The following is an 18,674-nucleotide window of genomic DNA, read 5'->3' as shown; positions in this document are numbered from 1 at the left end:
ACAAACCATGAATCAATTACAGAAACGATGTTTGTTGAGATCTCCTGCTGTGGTGCCAAAGGCAGTGGCAAATGCTGTGTACTCGCTCACTCCAGGAGTCTGGTACTGCAATACTGGGACCAAGGGGGTCGTCATAATGACTTAGATTCACTCTTTGTCATGTTTTGGCCATAATATGAAGAATTATGACCATATTAAGTCCATAAGTGACAAAAGGTGAGGTGAATCTTGGTTTATTGATTCAAAAAAATACAAATCAAGATGTTACCTCCAACCTCTAAGTATTTTCTCAAAAGTTTTCTAATTTTTCATTCACTCCACAGCCACATTGGTGATGGGAATCTCCTTCAATATCCACATGTGCCCTGGGGCGGCCCACGCACATGCCAATCACCCACTCCATAATGATCGAGTAAATACTTTCTTTTAGCACTGGCTTTGTCGATTTTTACATTTTATATTGTAGAACTTTTTATATTTTCTCTTCTGTGTATATAATGATTGAATGACTACTTTCTCGCTCTCTGCACTTTATTGTGTGTGTAACTCATTGCACCTTTACCATAGACTATTGCAGCCTAAGGGGTGACCGGGGGTGCACAGGCTGGAATCTCATGGGACACAATTCAATTTTGCTTGTAATGGATCACCACTGTCAGGGACAGGCGCAGACTAAAGCATATTGTGCATGCCGCTGTAGGCTCCTCATCTTTCCACAACCTGTACGTCTCCAGCACTGCAGGGGCGTGCAGGTCAGATCACAGCTGACCCTTGTCACGCTGGACACAAACTGCTTGACCCTCTCCCCTCCAGCAAGAAGCTATGGTCCATCCAGGGCAGAACACCCCGCCACAATAACAGCTTTTTCCCCTTTGCCACAGGAATAATGAACACTAAATAACCCGTTACTAATCATTTGCAATACAAGATTCACCTCGCATCTGCTGATTTTGGTTCATATGTAAATTTGTTGTCGTTGTCGTTTTTTTATACTAGTTTTTTAGCTTTTTGCAAGCCTTTCAAAACTTTATTATAATAATAGTTGCTTCATGTTATGTAAGTGATTCTTATGTTTCCTTGCTGTCATCCAAACATAACAAAGTCCCCAACTCCCCGTTGACAAATATCTGAACAGGCCCCAGGTGGTTCTTCCTCTGTGGAGTACTCGACTTCATACAGTGGACTTTAAACGCACCTGGTTCTGGATGTAGGCGTGCACCCTCTCCAGCATCCCCTCGCAGGTGAACTCATGGGGCACGAAGGGTTCCACCTGCAAACAGTTCAAAGCCATATTCAGAGTCAAGCCGACAGAAGACCGTCTTACATGACCACGGCGCCTGTAATTACAACTCCGGCAACGAGGTCTAGTAAATCAAGTGTGACATATTCATTAGTGTAATTGTGGAAGGCCTTTATCGCCTTAGCCCTAATAAAAACCAATGGGATAATACATCACACGTGACGGCTTTGAAAATTCTTTTTTAGCAGCTTCTGCATCAGCCAGTGGATTAACCAGGTATCAGGAGTAGTAGTTTTCTGGAAAACAATACTTAATCATCCAGGAGAGTAAATACAAGAGTCACCGCCCACAGTATGAGAGGGTTGGCCGTCTTAGTCTAAAAAGATCCAGTTGCATCGATTAAGTGGAGTCTTGTAGTTTTCAGTAGTTCAGTAAAGTGGCATTTAAATGACATTATGACTTCTAAATCTGTGCCTGTAAATAAAATAAAAAGCAATAGAGAAAAGGCTTATAAAACACTGGAAAATATGTTATAACAGTGAAAAGCTGACAGGAGGCCAGCTCTGTGCGCAGAATGTTGTGCCATAAACATATTCGTATTAGTAATCTGTCATCCCTCAATGTTCCCCATTTACATTGATGACACCAGTCGAGAGGGAATTCATAATGATAGCTCAGTCTCCTCCTACAGAGCATGTTCCGAAAAACTTTAAAAAACATTGTCATTAAAAATTTAAAATATCATACTCCCCTCAGTGGTGGAACAGGAGGAAACCCTATTTTTTTTTTTTTATAGAAACAATAACATTCTTTGGGGACTGGCTTTTAAGTTGTTTTTGACACGTGTAAAGTTCCCGAAGGATTCCGTATTACAGCGAGGCTTCTGGATTGACCCCTAGTGGCTAGGGGGTGGTATTGCAGTGTTGTCAGCACCCCGACATAAGAACTAGAAGAAGCCATTTAGTTGCAGCTAACTTTCTTTGGTCGAGACTGTTTCCAGTAAGATTACAAAACAAACAGCTAAATAAAACAAAAAAAGGATTAACGTATAGGAAATCAGGTCAGTTTGTTAAGTATCAAACTGAATTCACTGTTGAATTTTCATTGTACCTTAAGTTTTTCAGAATGTAGTACGGGATTGTCTACCAGCTGTAGGGGCAACTCCACAGAGAATAAAACAAGGGCAGGAGACGGTTATGACCACAGGGAGTTAAGCTAACATCTTGTTGGTATGCAACAGTCCTTGCACAAGCTTACTTTGCTGATAGTTTCTGTTGCTAATTGATTTTGAGCAGTGACCCCTATGAAAGAATCAAGGCATTTTTTAGGCATCATAATTAAAGGGTGCAAGTGCATTGCATAATGTTCATCTGACTTTATCAGCCCCACTTACTTTTCCAGGCTCATGTTGTTCTGCAATCCCCACTTTTTCCAGATGTGCTGCATGTATAAAATGTAATTACTTTACATTTAAATGTACTTTAAAAGTGCCTTGAGTGCTGACAGGAAGTGGAAATGCACAAAATATAAATTGGGGTAATTTGTCATTTACCAATTAAAACCAATCTGAACTGTGCTGTACTAACACATATAGGCAATGTTTAAAAAGTAATTAAAGCCATGCTGCTCAACATGTTATGCTCAACAATTGCTAAGCGTAACTTTACGGTTGCAAAACATATAAATATAAATATGTCAGCAATACCAAATGTGCTTCTAAGGCTTATTGCAGTAGGTTATCAAATGAAAGCTTTCGGAAGAGGACCTAATGAATTTTAATGTTTGGCAACGAGTCCAAGCAAAGCTCTGATATCTCCATGGAGACAAAATGGTGATGTCCCATTCTCAATAAAGCCATGTCTGAGTCATTTTCCCGAGTAGAGAAGCCCATAACAAGATGAATTGTTGTATTATATTATAAATTGGGGCCCGAATGGAAAATTGAACATCTCAATTTGCAGTTTCGCACCTCTGTTAAGATCAGGTGGGTTTTAGTACGGCTTCTTTCTGCCTGCATGATTCTCAATTCCTATAGATTTTTGCAGGGCTACCACATCCCCTGACTGTTTACTATAGGGCCTTTAAATTGACAAATGGTCCCTGTTAGCGCGGTGTTCCTTTTAGTGGCGTTATTACTTTATTTCATCTGCGTTTAATGAAATGAATCTGACACTTCATCAGTTATTGTGGTAGGCAATTTGCCTTTTGGCCGTCTTTATATAATCGAGCCAGAGCAGTAGAAAGAATAGCTCCTGCTCAGCCCTGGGACACCGTTTAAATGATTGTTTAATGCAGTGACAACCATTGTGTTACAGTATGTGGGCACAGAATGTATGTCGAAATATTAGCTATGTTTCCGTAAAAGCTGGGAAGATTTATTTTTGTTTAAATTTAATGGGACGTACTGTGTCAAAATGGTTTAACAATAATATTAAGCATTAATGTTATCGCAACATTAAAGAGGGGGTTTTATGCTTTTTGTAGGTATTTGGTAATGATCTGAAAGCCCCTCCCACTTCCCCTGCTCTCGCTCCCCTTTGCAGTGAAGCTGGTTGGACTATGGTGAGTGTTTCTACTTAGTGATGAGAGGATTAAACATAGCAAGAGATTGAGAGGTGAGGAAATAATTTTCATATATGTAGGGCTTTAGGAGGAGTTTTTGGAAACAGGAGGGGCGGTGTGGGAGCTGTTGCAGAATAGCCACTGGAGAAGATTCAAAGATTACTCAAAGATGCTGGAGTGCATCAAAACACACCTTCAGGTATGTTTTTGATGAAAGAACAACATTGTAACATGGCAAAAAAGCTCTAAAAATCCGTTTTTGCATATTACCCTGCCTTTAAATATACTTAATTGCACACCAGGTGTAAATCAGGCGTAACAAAGGGCTTTATCACGTTGCTAGACCACGACTAAAGTACTTTTAAACAAGGAGTAACACTACAAAGGACAAAAGCAACAACATAATTGTCCCAGAAATCAATAAAATTCCAGTCTTCATACAGTCAGACCGTCGTGAGTAGTTAGTAGCTTTACACTACTGATGTCTGTTGGTACAATCGTAATGGTAACATTTCCATTTGTATTCAGTGAATAATTCCGCGTACCACAGTTTTAGAACCACAATGCACATAATCAACAAATATCGTTTTGTCATTAATCTGAAAAAAGTAAAATCTACTCTACTTCCTTGTTATTCTGTGTGTAGAATCAGTGTGACTGAGCAGACAATGTGTAATCTTGTTGTGCGTGATTCTCTGTGACAGATTGAGAACAGGCTGATTAATTATGATGTGCTTTTGACAATGCGTTGCTGCTGGAGGGGTTTGGCCCGTGGAGCGCTGTCATGAGAACGCAGGTGTGGGCACGGCGTACTGTACCCACCGAGCCACTCCGTATCTCAAGCAATTAGCGGCACAGTGCAGAGCGCTAGCTAAGCAGTCTGCTGTATAGCCTGGTGCCGTGATTAAGAGGCCTATTAGCTTTCAAAAATGGGTCGGAGTTTCCAGTGTGTAAATGAGGTCCGCACCACCGCTGAAAAGTGTTTTGAGCACGTTATTATGAGGGCCTGATGTCAAAAGTAGCCAACTGGTCAAATGTGGATAGTTTTCAAGTTTGTCTGGTAACATTTTTAATGGTTGGTTGCATTTCTTTATTACACCAAAAGTGGAAACAATGTTGTTTATTAACTTACTTGCTGCTTTGGCAATTTTCTGTATGTCTCTGTAACAAAAAAATCCATGAAATAAAACGATATTTATATGTACACAGCGGATTCCAGTTTGTGGCATGTTTACTGGGAGTGTGGCAGCCTGAAAAGTTTAGTAGCCCCTGAATAAATGGCTTCAATGGGCTAGTTATTTTTCATACCTCGTTGATTCTAAAGTAATGCCATGCTTGAAAGTCTTTGAGGGACTTTTATCAAAGCACTTCAAGGCCTCCATCCCTCTGAACCTGTATCAGAACCAGTTATAACCAACTATAGAAGCACCGACTACGCCATCTCACTCCTGCTGCATAAGGCCCTCACTAATGCTGAGACCTCCAACACCTACGTGAAAGTGCTGTCCGTTGATTCCAGCTTGGCATCAACCCGAGCAGACTGATCACCAAGCGGCTCTCACTTTGTCTGAACCCTCCACTCTGCCCCTGGATAAAAGACTTCCTCTCCAACAGACCACAACGTGCGAGGCTTGGAGACCTCATCTCCTCCACCATCACTACCAGCACAGGCGTCCCCCAAGGTTGTGTATTTGGCCCACTTTTGTCTTCTCACTTCAGACTGTAAACCGATTCACAGATCCAACCACATATACAAATGATGAGAGCGCCAACAGAGAAGAGGTCGGGGCACTCACAGCCTTGTGCCGTGACAATAAGCTTCTACCACAGGGCGGCGAAGGTCCTGTTAGAAGTATAATTGGACACGTCATGAGGCCAGTGAGTAATGCTGCTTTGCAAGGGAGGGCCCTCAGAGAGACTTTCGTTGTGATTAAGTTTGCAATGATGATAAAGACCTATCCTATCCTATCCTAAAAGTCATAGCAGTCAGTCATGAAAAAGCCCCGCTTATAGCTATAAAGGTGACGATTTAAGATATGAACATACGTTGAGCTCCATGATTTCGCGGATGGTGTCGTTGAACGTGGTCCAGTTCCCAAAGTCCATGGTGAGGACGTGCGGTCGGCCGATGAACTGCTCTGCGTAGGGGTGCTGAGACGCCACCTGACAAACAAACAAGATATGTAACATGCAGACGACAGAAAAGGACTCAAAGCCCAAGAAAAGACTGCGCTAATGGAGACTCCTGTGATAGTGATCGGGAAGAAATGTGCTATATTTAGATACTAAGAGGGTCATTTATCAAGACAGGTGGTGAGAAGAGAGAGCAAGCTGGAAAATAGCATAGAGCCATTTTTGGGCATGTTGCTCCAAATTCACCACGTGAAATCGCCTGCATTACAGTATTAAGGCCCCAAAATTGTGTAATGCTGCGTGAGTAAATAATGGGCAAATGAATCTGCTGGTTATCCACTTGCTACTGTTTTGCACATGAACAAACGCCCAGTAAATGACCTCCTAATAGCGCAGTCGGTCCATAAATGTATGGTAGAGAAAATGTGCTCTACTTCAAGAAAATAAAAGGATAACACCAGTTTTTAATGTAATATTCATCTGAACCTTTATAAAGCATGAAGTTGTAGAAACATTAACATTATTGTAAGGCATTTGGTATTTCCCGCCCTAATATCAGGATTTATGAAACAGCTGGTAAGCCTTGGGCGAGCCACTTTAAGCTCTTAAGATTTGAATTTCTCAAAAGGTCTACGCAAAAGAATGAATGGGAATTTAACATCCAGAACCAGAGTGGGTTATGAGGTGGGCAGGACTGTTATTCTTAATCTTTTATTTGAATGCTTGGATTATAGAACATAAGCAGTCTGCTGGCTGCAAAGCACTTGACGAGGAAATGCTTATATAAAAGTTGATACATAGAGAGTTGATAAACAGCAAACTGGATTACTTTAACTTTTTTATGTAATTGAGACAAACACAATTTCATTAAGGTATATTTTTGAAATGCTGGTAACATTACAAGATACTCAAATCCCCTTTAAGATGCGTACCACCCTGGAGGTGGGCTTCCCTTTGAAGAAGTCGTGGTTGAAGGAGCTGTGCGGGGGATTGAACATGGGCTGGAGGAAGATGCATCCATTGGCTATAGCCTCCAGTGGTGCGGGGCCTTCGTACGGGAAGCCAAATCCTATAAAAAGCTTGACAAGAACATGGCAGGAGAGCGTTTGCTAAGCTGTGTGGGAGGTATACATCGAGCTGCTTGGGCGCTTAATTATTTGTGTACCTTGGCTTTGCGGAGGACCTGCTGCAGCTCGTGCTGAGGCAGCAGACCGTGGTTCTTGACAAAGGCAGGCACCTGAGGCGGGCGCTGGGAGTCGTAGTACACTGTGCCGTGGATCTCCATGTGGTGATGCAGCAGCTCCAGGAACTTATCCTTGCCCTTTAGGAGAAATGCAGCTATGATTACTATCACTGTAGTCATCCATCTTGTTGGCATATGACTTTTACAGCCTAATTACAGTATGGAAAAACTACAATATCAACGCACAACAAAATGAGCTGTGGGCAAACCTGCACAAGGCAGTGACCCACTGCAGCTTTTGATGAATATTTTGGAAAATGTCAATTATACAGTAGACTGTAAAATAATGTGGAATTAATTTGACACAAAGTAGAGCGCCACTAACTATTAGTAGCACATTCCATGGATAAAGCTCCATCCCAGCTGTGGTAGGTGCACAATGTCATTGTGTCCTTGGGCACAAGATACAAAACCCACCTTACCTCCAGTGTCTGCGTACATCGGTGTATGCATGAGAGCGTGAATGGGCGAGTGGCTCCTTGCTGTAAAGCGCTTTGAGTGGCTACTGTATATGGAAAAGTGCTATATAAGTTGAGACCAGTTACCATTTAGGGCAAACTGTTGTGTTCTTGGGCAAGACACAAACTCTAATCGTTGTTGCCCCCAGTGTCTGTGCACACTGAGGTCAGAGTAAGAGAGTGTAAATGTACCGTCATTATATGTGTTTTTTTTTTAAATTCGCATTTACATACATACAATATATGACATTACAAAACAAACCTTAACTTGACATGACATGTGTGGAAGTGTGGTGTGTAGTGATGTGTGTGTAGTGTGATTCTGCATACATTTAGGAGTCCTAGGAGCAGTGGCTTAAGTGGGGTTAGTAACCAAAGAGTTAGTGGTACAAACAGACAGTACTGGTTGTGGCAGACAGGGCATTTGGTGCTTAAACGCAGTGCACGCACATACAGTACCCAGAACAGATAAAACAACACAACATGCCGCTGTACTCACTTCAAGCTGGGTGAATCCATTCGAAGCATGACAATAATACAAACAGATTAGAACAGAGAAGAAACAGATTATCTTCTGTGGAGAAATGAGTCCAGACGGAGATGCACAAACGGGGCTGAATGAGATTTGACGGCGAGCTCTCGCGGGGCCAGTCCAATGTTCAAACTGGTGAAAATCTCCTGGCGAGGTTTTGAACTTCGGTTTAAGGAAAAAATGCTTTGAGGCCGATTTTGACAGAGCAGTTTGTTTACTATACTACAATGTTGGCCAACACCTGGGGATGTCCTGGGCAATGGGACGGAGAAGAAAGGCACGGCTGGATTCAAGTGAGCCAAACCGTGAGGGGAAAAGCAAGGTGCACTTCAAAGTACTGAGGGGATGAGTGCTTTATGTCGCAAAGGGGGAATGTGTGGCTCTAAACAATAACAAGTGTATTGCGATGCTAAACAATCCGTAGCCCTGCGAGAAAACACAAATCAAGACCATTTTTTCACTGCAGTTACTGAGTACTGATTAAAGTAAGGAAGTAGTTAGACAGCTAGCAAACCGGCTAGTCCGTTAGCCTGCTCCCTATAGCCATTAGCATTTAGGGGTCAAAACATCGCAAATTATGAACCAACCAGATGTTTTCAGCTATTGTCAACCCATCGACCACATTTAGGTGCGGTCCCAGCCTAGTTAGAACCAACGTACAGATCTTTTAAGATGTTATTTACATGTTAGCATATAAAAGTGGCCTCTGCGCTAAATGCTACATCATATTCAGGCAGGTGCTTGTTTTTTGTGGGGTCCAAAACATATCCAATAGCCTCTAAACAACGTCTTTAAATATGGTAATAATGGATAAACCACAGAAATTATATAAATGCCATTTTATACCTCGACATACTTTTACATAATAGGGCCTGGCTTCACTTTTCATTTGTATGAATCAGGTGTTGGCTAACATACTGTGTGTACTAATAATTAAACATTTACTCACATCGCTTTGACACAAAAGTCAAAGTGATCTGAGCTCCGAAGCATTCTCGCTTTTAACAGGATGTTTTTCTTCCTCTGAGGAAGTGGTCAGCCTCCTATCGCCAGATCCACGCGCCGGACCTTGGGGGACCCAGCCTTGCCCACGCTCGCTCCATTCACATCAGGAACTATGACTCAATGGATCGTCGAAAAACCTGCTGAAAGCTCACCCTAACTGCACAAAGTGTGACTCACACCGTGCTCGCTCATGAGGTGATTTCTGGTCGTGTGTGGACGTAAATGCGGTGGAGTCAGATACGTTTTCTGTGGGGACAACTGGACTTTAAAATCAAGCCAGTGCCGCAACCCGCACGTTTATTTCTGAGTCCAGTCCAGCGGGCACTTGTTTGTTTGAGTCAAAGACGCGTAAGGACAGGACACAGCGTCTCGTGAAACATCGGTTGTGTTCTAGAATATAATGATGTCACAATCTCAGATGAAAGGCAGGGGCCAACACAACCAGGTTTTTTTTAATAAAGAAATCTCCAAAAAGGAAATAGACAAATGTTGTACTTATTTGGTGATTGGATTCACAAACCTGCCATATTTTGTGGCTGAAAGTAATTTCTATTGAACAACATTCATGCGTCTGTCTATATATATATATATATATATATATATATACAGTGGGAAAAAAAAGTATTTGGTCAGTTTCACATAGACATTCTATTGGATTTTGGCCAAATACTTTTTTTCTCCACTGTATGTGTGAGTAAAAAATTAAAGGCATTTTCTTCCAAAAGACTAACGGTATGTTCTTGGCAACTGGTACATTTCCGACTTTCCACTTGGAAAAATGCCTTGGAACGTCACTCGAACTGGTAATTACAAATTGTAAACTCAGCGATGTCCAGACTGCTCTGAGTTTGGATATGTGATGAAGACAGTAATGGTGGCCCCCAGCGGAGCACAGCTAATGATAGAACTTTGACAAAAAAGTTTTTTTCCCCCCATATTGGCATATTGTAAGCGGATGCTTTGTGGTGTTAGAGAAGTAATGGTTTTCTGCAGCCGATGTTTCATCAAGTGATTCTTCAATGTGCATCTCGAAACAGCCACACCACTTCTTTTGAGAGAGTCCTGTATTTCAGCTGAAGTTATCTCTCAGTTTTTCTTTGCATCCACAATTTTCCTGGCAGTTGTTGCTGAAATTTTAGGTTGGTCGACCTGGTTTTGCTTCAACATAGTCCTGCATTATGCACTTAGAGTTTGAACGCTGCTGATTGAGACTCTCAGTACCTTATATGGTGATGATATATTTTTTACATCCCTTTCCCTTTTCATACAGTTCAACTACCATTTCTTGCAGATCCTTTGACAATTCTTTTCCTTTCCTCATGACTCAGAAACCAAAAACAGTGCAGCACTGGATGAAAGATGCAACGGTCTGTCAGGAGCCCAGAAACTCACTGACCTTTTATACACACTCGAAAATTACAAGAGGATGCTTACCTTTAAGGCCTAGTCATACTTCACAAGACGTAAGAACAAAGAGCTGCGATAACAAAATCTCGCAGCTCCTGTTCAGCAGTTCTTGTAGGTTATTTTTGACAACTCAACTGAGCAGAACTTTTTCGGCAGGACTGCGAGAACACTTTGCTGTGATTAACTGGATTTTTAGTGGGCGGGGTTAATTTGAAGGAACCGGTTAGCAAGAATCCAATGTTTACTTCCTTGTCAGTGTGGAAGATGGGAGACAAAAAGTTATAGCTTTGAGGCACAGCTGGCGGAGATGGTTCGGCAGTATGAACATCTTTGCAAGAAAAATTCCTGGCAAGAAATCGTGGACATTTTGGGCGAAGGACGAAGGGCAATGCGGAAAAGCCTGGTGTTATCTGCGTGACAAGTTTGCCATGGCAAAAAAAAAATATGGTCAAGCTCGAGGACAGAAAGGGTTACCAAGCCTGTACACCTCCCTGCAGTGGTTCGAGGCCTTCATTAAACACAGAGAAACATCAACCAACATGACTCTACCAAGTGAAACGAAGGTAAGCCTTTAATGTTTAACCCACCGGCTAATTTACCAGCGGGAGATGTGTGAAAAATCTGTGCTAAACATGACTAACATTAAGTCAATCTTCAATACCGTGATTGATACATTTTATAATAGTTTGGCTTGTTTCATTCCTGTAATATCATGTTTATTTTGGCTGAAACGGGGGGTGTGACAGTTCACTTTTTGTACTATCTTTCATATTCTCTGAAAAATAGCTAAAAAAAAAGGGTGTGCAAACTACAAGGTGTGTAAGCTACAGCTTTAGGCGTTTGCGCTAGCTCTGCTTCTAGTGCAAATGCCTAAAGCTACATTAGCCCACTTTTTTGTTTGTGCGTCTCTCTAAATATCAAAGTGCTTTTTGAGCAATTTATCCCCCAAACTCCACTGACAGGTGCTCCTCTGGTTCTGGAAGACACTTGTCCCTATGGCTTCATTCCTTCCTATTTTCTTTCTGTCACAGAAAAAAGGTAAATCTGGCATGTGTCTCAAATTAGCATTACACTGGGGCTTCAAATTTGCATATTTAATCATATTCTTCGTGTCAAAAAGCAAGTGCCTGCTGATCCGAAATTGACGGTGCGGGTTCGGAGCTACCGTTAGCTTGATTCTAATGTTTTGCAAAATCAAACTTCAGGAACTTCAGGAGCTCACACTGTCATATAAAACGCTTCTCATTCTGTAGCGTTGCCTCGAGTTAAAGATGTGTCCACTGACCTTCCACATGCTGGCGTCTTTCCCGTATACCACTGCCATATTGTTGACCTTGTTCTTCTGAATGCTGAGGCGCTCGGTCTCGTTCACTTCCTCCACCACAAACCCCATAAAAGAGTTGTCGGGAGTATGGGCTGCCAAGGACAGAACGGAAACGACATGGAGTGAGATGCTTCTTGGCCAATTTAATCTTACCAGTCGGGAAATGCAATTAACCGAGCCACGCAGCAGTGAAAAGAATATCTGCCTCTGAATGCAAGCCAAGGTGAAAGTCTATCCTTGAATAATTTGTGGAAAAGTTTGTTTTAGCGTTTGACATCGAAGTGTGCTACAGTTGGCTATTTGCAAGTGACATGTTGGAGATTTTAGCCGTGTTGCATTGTTTTCTCTTCTCAAAAACATAACTGGAGCCGCGTTTTGTTTCATCCGTGCATGTTTGTGTATATTCGGGTCGACGTCCTCATGTGCAGGTGTGACGTACGCCGCTGTATTGACAGAATACATACGGAACATGGTCATGTACTGCAGGGAGTTCAGGTTCCAGTAGCCCCAGTTGGTCCTGTAGCCGTGCTGCGTGGCGTACGCCTCGTGATTGTAGGCGGGCTCGGTCCCAAATGTGTCAATCACCCGGACGTGGCACCTACGACAAGACAAGGCATTATAGTTGTTAACACAAGAAAACAACAGTAGTTATGAAAAACACATGACGCTTGAATACAATATAACAGCAGCAGCAGCAAAAGGGCCTTGCACCAAATAAACTGTCATTTGGTCAGGTAAATTCACCTGAAGAATGTGTCACTGTCCACATCAATTTATTATGAAACAAAATGCCTGGACTTGAATTCAATTGTAATTGTGAATTATTAGGCAACATTGCTTCTTAAAGGGACTAGATGGATGCAAAGTTAGTCATTTTATACTCACTACTGCCACCTCAGGTCTTATGCGTAGCTGCAGCTTCTATATTGAGCTCGTGCATGACGGCACTTTAGACCCGAATTAATACCTTTTTGAGTGACAGTGCAGGATTTTAGAGGCAGTTGTGGTGAACAGGTCTGAGCTCATTCTACACTTTAGGACATGGCTGGAACATGTAGAGGAAGGAAAAAATACATAATTTTAACATTTTTAAACTCTGTATAGTTCCTTTAAACCAGGGGTTCTCAAACATTTTTCTATGGGGGCCACATTATCGTTCCTGACTGTGATGGGGGGCCAGGCTGGGTTGGCTATAACATAGAATTGTATGACCCAGAGCAAAATGCAGTGGGCCTCATTGTGAAGTAGAGATTACTCGCCTGGCACAGTCGTCCCCACTACTACTGTATATCCACAATATCAACACATGGTTCCAAAAATAGTAATCATGTCTTCACACTTTGTTTTAATTTCAAATACCACAGGTATTACATTTGTTTTTATTTTCAAATAAAACATCATTGTGTAATGTGACCAAAGTTATAGCTGCTTACACTTGTATTGTGCTTTACAAGCCTGAGTCACACGTTTCTCAAAGTACTGTGGTCATTATTCATTCTCTCCACACTCTGTGGTGGTAAGCTTCATTTACCACGTGGCCCTAATGTGTTGTTTATGTCCTGATCTCTTTTTATGTTAGTGCCCTCTGCTGGACACATGAGGAACTTTTTATTTATCTAAGTTGCCCCCTATTGGCTGGAATGAGTATATTGGTTATTGAGTAAAACAAAAACAAAAATCATAACAGGAATGGGCTAGAGACTTACAGTGCCTCTCGTGAGTATTCATACACCTTGAACTTTTGCACATTTTGTCATGTTTACAACCCTAAACATAAAGATTTTATTTAGATTTTTTTACTGAACGTTCACACACAAGTAACAGACAACTGTGAAGTGAAAGCAAAATGATACATGATTCTGTTATTTTTCAAAAAATAGAAAAGTGAAAAGTGGGGCGTGCATAAGTATTCATACAGCATTTTCTGAGTGCATTAAATTGCCTTTAAAACATTTCTAATGACTCCAGAATGTTCACTCCTTGGCCTCACGGTTAAATAGAGGCCACCTGTGTGTAATCTACTCTCAGTATAATTTCAGCTGTTCTTTTAGGCCCTCAGAGCTGTGGTCGGAGTGTATTGGTCACTAAACAATATCATGAAGGTCAAGGAGCACCAGAGAGGTCAGGGATAAAGCTGTGGAGAAGTTTAAAGCAGCGTTAAGTTATACAAAGATTTCCCAAGATTTAAACATCTCCCAGAGCACTGTTCAATCCATCATTCAGAAATGGAAAGAGTAAAGCACCACTGCAGACTTACCAAGACACAGCTGTTCACGTAAACTAACAAACTGAACAAGGAGAGCACTGGTCAGAAATATAACCAAGTGCCCCAAGATAGCTCTGGAGGAACTGTGAAGTCCTGCTGCTGAGCTGGGGGAATCTGTACATGGGACAACTATAAGTCGTATCTACACAAATCTGGCCTTCATGGACGAGTGGAAGAAGAAAGCCATTATTGAAAGGAGGCCATAAGAAATCCCGTTTGAAGTTTGCTAGAAGTCATATGGAGGACACAGCTCCATGTGGAAGAAGGAGCTTTGGTCAGATGAGACAAACGTTATGTATGGAGCAAACCTAACACTGCTCATGGTCCTGAGTGCACCATCCCCAGTGTCAAATATGGGGGGGAGCATCATGCTGTGGGACTGCTTTTCCTCAGCGGGGACTGGGAATACTGTAAAAATAGTTGGGAACATAGATGGAGCCAAATATGGGGAAATTTTGGAGGAAAGCCTGCTGGAGTCAACAAGAGAACTGAGGCTGGGGCGGAGATTCACCTTCAGCAGGACAATGACCCTAAACACAAAGATAAATCTACAATGGAATGGTTCAATAAAAACATATTAATGTGTTAGAATGGCCCAGTCAAAGTCCTGATCTAAATCCTATTGAAAATCTGTGGAATAATGTGAAAACTGCTGTTCACAAACGCTCTCCTTCTAATGTGACAGAGCTTGAGTTGTTTTTTAAAGAGGAATGGGCTAAAATGTCAGTCTCTACATGTGCAAATCTTGTAGAGTCAGAACCCAAAAGACTTTCTGCTGTTATTGCAGCAAAAGGGGGTTCCACAAAGTATTCATTCATCTGTATGAATACTTATGCACGCCCCTCTTTTCGGTTTTCTATTTTTTGAAAAATAACAGAATAATGTATCATTTTGCTTTCACTTCACAGTTGTCGGTTACTTGTATGTGAACGTTCAGTAAAAAAATCAAAATAAAATCTTTATGTTTAGGGTTGTAAACATGACAAAATGTGCAAAAGTTCAAGGTGTATGATACTAACGAGAGGCACTGTACTTTTTTTCCGGACATAATCAGGAATTTGTGCCGTAGTTTGAGGACCCCTGCGTCAAACTGTGAACAAATGGGATCATTTATGTTCACCTATCTGGTGATCAATATATGTGATCGAAAGAAAAGATGCCATGCTGACCACTCTTACAGCCACTAAGGTCAAATACGCACTAGAATAAACTTCTCATTTTGACTCATTGCCACTGACTCTCCATGAGTAATTCGCTGTCTGACACTTACTCAGATAAATATTTCAAGATTAAGGCATGGCTAAGCTTCCATAACGGGGCTGGACAGATGGTAGCAATTTGACAGGTCAATAGGAAGTAGCCCCTGGTGCATCATATTGCCCATATAAGCTTATACACAAACAGCCCAACATTTAGCCCTGAAGCCGGCCATGTTCCAGGCTCTTCCACCCCAACCCAAGCATCTGTCGCTAAAAGATAAATTCAGATTCACTTTTCCGCATCATAACTTTGGTGACAAAATATTTTTGCACAGCCTTAGAGACACAGCCTAATATCTGCTCTGGCTTGATGTCAAAGGGGGAACATATTTTTTTCTCTTCATTGAAAGCTGAAAGGGAAAGTTGACAAGTTTTATTGCAGCTTATTTTGAGTCTCTTATTAGTCGTTTGGAGGGTACAAAGTGCTGAATTCAAACTGTCACAAATGTCACAGAGTGTTTGTGAAGTGTTCTGTGCACAACAGATCAACAGTGGATTTCTTCAAAGCTGTAAACACAAGCCAAACCTGCAGCACCTGCGATTAAAAAGTTAAAATCTGTTTGAAGAAAAATAGCAATAAGGGAAACTTAATTCCGCTCTTTTTTGTCATTTGGCTTTTTTTTCTCCTTTTGCCGTTACAGCAGAGAACAGTCATAGTGATTCGGCACTGAATGATCTTGCCAACTGTTGCTAGGCTGTGGTCAGAGAGGTTCTGTAATGGAGGTAATTTTGTTACTGAAAGGAGAACGTCCTGGTTTAAACAACTTCCTTTTAGAAGCAGATGACCGCATGTGTGCCATTCTTTATTTTATGCTTCATCCCAAAACATGCAATTCTCTTAAAATGGACATATCAGAGGCTTTTTGGGAATCTCGTATTCATATTTTAGGTTTAGTCGATCAGGTTGACGTGCAATAAGTAACTTCCCCAGCGTGTCGTGCTGTGACGAAGGCTGCACACCAAAGAGCCTGGTTCTTTCCTTTCTTTCATGTGTTGGAAGTGTGCACATGTGTATGAAGTGTGCACATGTGTATGAAGTGTGTACATGTGTATGAAGTGTGCACATGTGTATGAAGTGTGCACATGTGTATGAAGTGTGTACATGTGTATGAAGTGTGCACATGTGTATGAAGTGTGCACATGTGTTGGAAGTGTGCACATGTGTAGGAAGTGTGCACATGTGTATGAAGTGTGCACATGTGTAGGAAGTGTGTACATGTGTATGAAGTGTGCACATGTGTTGGAAGTGTGCAGATGTGTATGAAGTGTGCACATGTGTTGGAAGTGTGCAGATGTGTTGGAAGTGTGCAGATGTGTTGGAAGTGTGCAGATGTGTTGGAAGTGTGCAGATGTGTAGGAAGTGTGCTCATGTGTAGGAAGTGTGCAGATGTGTTGGAAGTGTGCAGATGTGTTGGAAGTGTGCAGATGTGTAGGAAGTGTGCAGATGTGTATGAAGTGTGCAGCTCAAATAGCTTCTTTGAAACAGGCTCTATGTGTGTGCCTAAGATATTAACTTCTAGTCTGTCAGTCAGGGCTAGTTGTTAAACATCGGTCGATCAGCAGACCTTGAGCTGGTGTCAATTCATTTCACTCGAGGCAGTTCGTTTTCACTGAGGAGCACATGGCTAGCATGCATAAGCACTCTTAATGAGAGCGACAGGAGTAAGCTAGCAAAGCTCACTAATAACTCAATTGGAGTGCGATGATGTTGCCTCCGAGATAACACACATCTTGCTGCACTCAGGACAATAATGTCCACCTGTGTTGTAGTAAGAGTTTATATATTTCATATTCTTGAGGCATTTTAAAATACTTTCACAATCTTAGCATTGATTTTTCACATTTTCAAAATTTATGATTATAAACTGGAAGAAACCTATAGAGAGATGGGGTGCACACATGCAAACTTCACACATAAAGTTCCGACCAAGCCACATGGCAGGTTTTTTCTAATTGTTTGATGGGTTAATGTGGTAACAATTCATCATACTGTAGTTTTACAGTGAAGTGTTAATTTATGTAGAAAAAGTTGCCCTATGTTTTTATGTAGAACATTCATGACACAGAAAGAGGAAAAGCTCCACATAACTTGACTCTTTGATTTCTAATTGGTGGGGTGGCAGGATTCTTCAAAAACACGCACCTAGGTGACTGTGAGCTTTTGGTTGCTTTGTTGTGCTTTCTCCCACAGTGCAAAAAGACCTCCCCTGTAAGTCTCTCAAGGAGCCCAAGCTCCCTCCTCTATCACTTATGTCAGACTGACGGTGGAGTAGAAGCGCTTATAACCCTGTTAACCCTTTTCAACATCACATCACATTTAATGAAATAATGTTTGCACAAAAAGACACAGTTCATTGGTCATCCAAATGATTTGTGACTCATTTGACAACAGAAACCTAAGAGAAAAGCGCCATAAGTTTCTGCTGAAATGCCTGGATTTGCTAAAACGCAACCACGGAGGAGAGACAGACGGACGACAGCGTGAAGGAAGAGAAACTGTGTAATCAGCAAATTTAAGAAGGAAAGAACCAGGCTCTTAGGTGTGCAGCCTTCGTCACAGCACGACACGCTGGGGAAGTTACTTATTGCACGTGTGACAAGGCAATGAAGGAATAAATTCAGTATAAAGTATCACAAAAAATGGAAAACTATATTTTTCCCCTAAATCTTAAATACTAGAGCGTTGGGGTAAAAATTCTATATTCCATGGAGAATTTCCTAGATTTAACTACAGTACTTCCTTAACAAATTGTGTATTTATTTCAGAAGTTTTGCTGTAACATGAAAACCAATGGGTACTTTGACCCTGTCAAAAACTACTTAAAAGACTGACTCCAATGACTTTTATTATTTCGAAAAATACAGTCTATTCTCGTGACAACCATGAGAAGAGTGTAATTTTTTAACCACGCTGGCTTTTGTTGCATTCATTTTTAAAGCGTTAGCCTTGAGCTTTGATTGACAGGCCCTGGAGCACAGTGGAGGCTTGTTGCTGTTTTGTTTCCCGCCTTTTTTGGAACGTGCTCTCTCGTCGGAGACTGACCTGTCATTATGGATTCTCTCTCGAATTATGTTATGAATGTAAATGGGGAGAAGTGAGGAAACACAGTCTAGTAAAAATATTCATATATAAATCTTAAATACAAGTGCGTTTACAAGGGTTGGGTTAAACGTCTATGTGATGTGTCATATGCACTTTAATTAGCTTACCAACACTGCTTTTCAAGAGGAAACAACATCATAAC

At 41.4% G+C, this 18,674-nt stretch overlaps 1 protein-coding gene across 1 annotated transcript in view; it reads right to left on the bottom strand.

Moving 5' to 3' along the window:
- The window catches only part of mgat5b (alpha-1,6-mannosylglycoprotein 6-beta-N-acetylglucosaminyltransferase B), a 136,791-nt gene that overhangs the window by 9,893 nt on the left and 108,224 nt on the right, over nucleotides 1-18,674 (bottom strand). The window contains exons 10-15 of the mRNA XM_079564046.1: nucleotides 12,369-12,502; nucleotides 11,862-11,996; nucleotides 7,101-7,273; nucleotides 6,868-7,014; nucleotides 5,849-5,965; nucleotides 1,196-1,270 (exon numbers count right to left, since the gene is read on the bottom strand). Coding sequence (XP_079420172.1) covers nucleotides 1,196-1,270; nucleotides 5,849-5,965; nucleotides 6,868-7,014; nucleotides 7,101-7,273; nucleotides 11,862-11,996; nucleotides 12,369-12,502 — 781 coding nt within the window. The remainder of the gene's footprint in view (nucleotides 1-1,195; nucleotides 1,271-5,848; nucleotides 5,966-6,867; nucleotides 7,015-7,100; nucleotides 7,274-11,861; nucleotides 11,997-12,368; nucleotides 12,503-18,674) is intronic.

This window comes from Gobius niger (assembly GCF_951799975.1).
Source record: "Gobius niger genome assembly, chromosome: 10".
In the NCBI taxonomy this organism is placed as follows: domain Eukaryota; kingdom Metazoa; phylum Chordata; class Actinopteri; order Gobiiformes; family Gobiidae; genus Gobius; species Gobius niger.
Note: the sequence above shows the minus strand (reverse complement) of the source record. Positions and strands in the feature narration are given on the sequence as shown.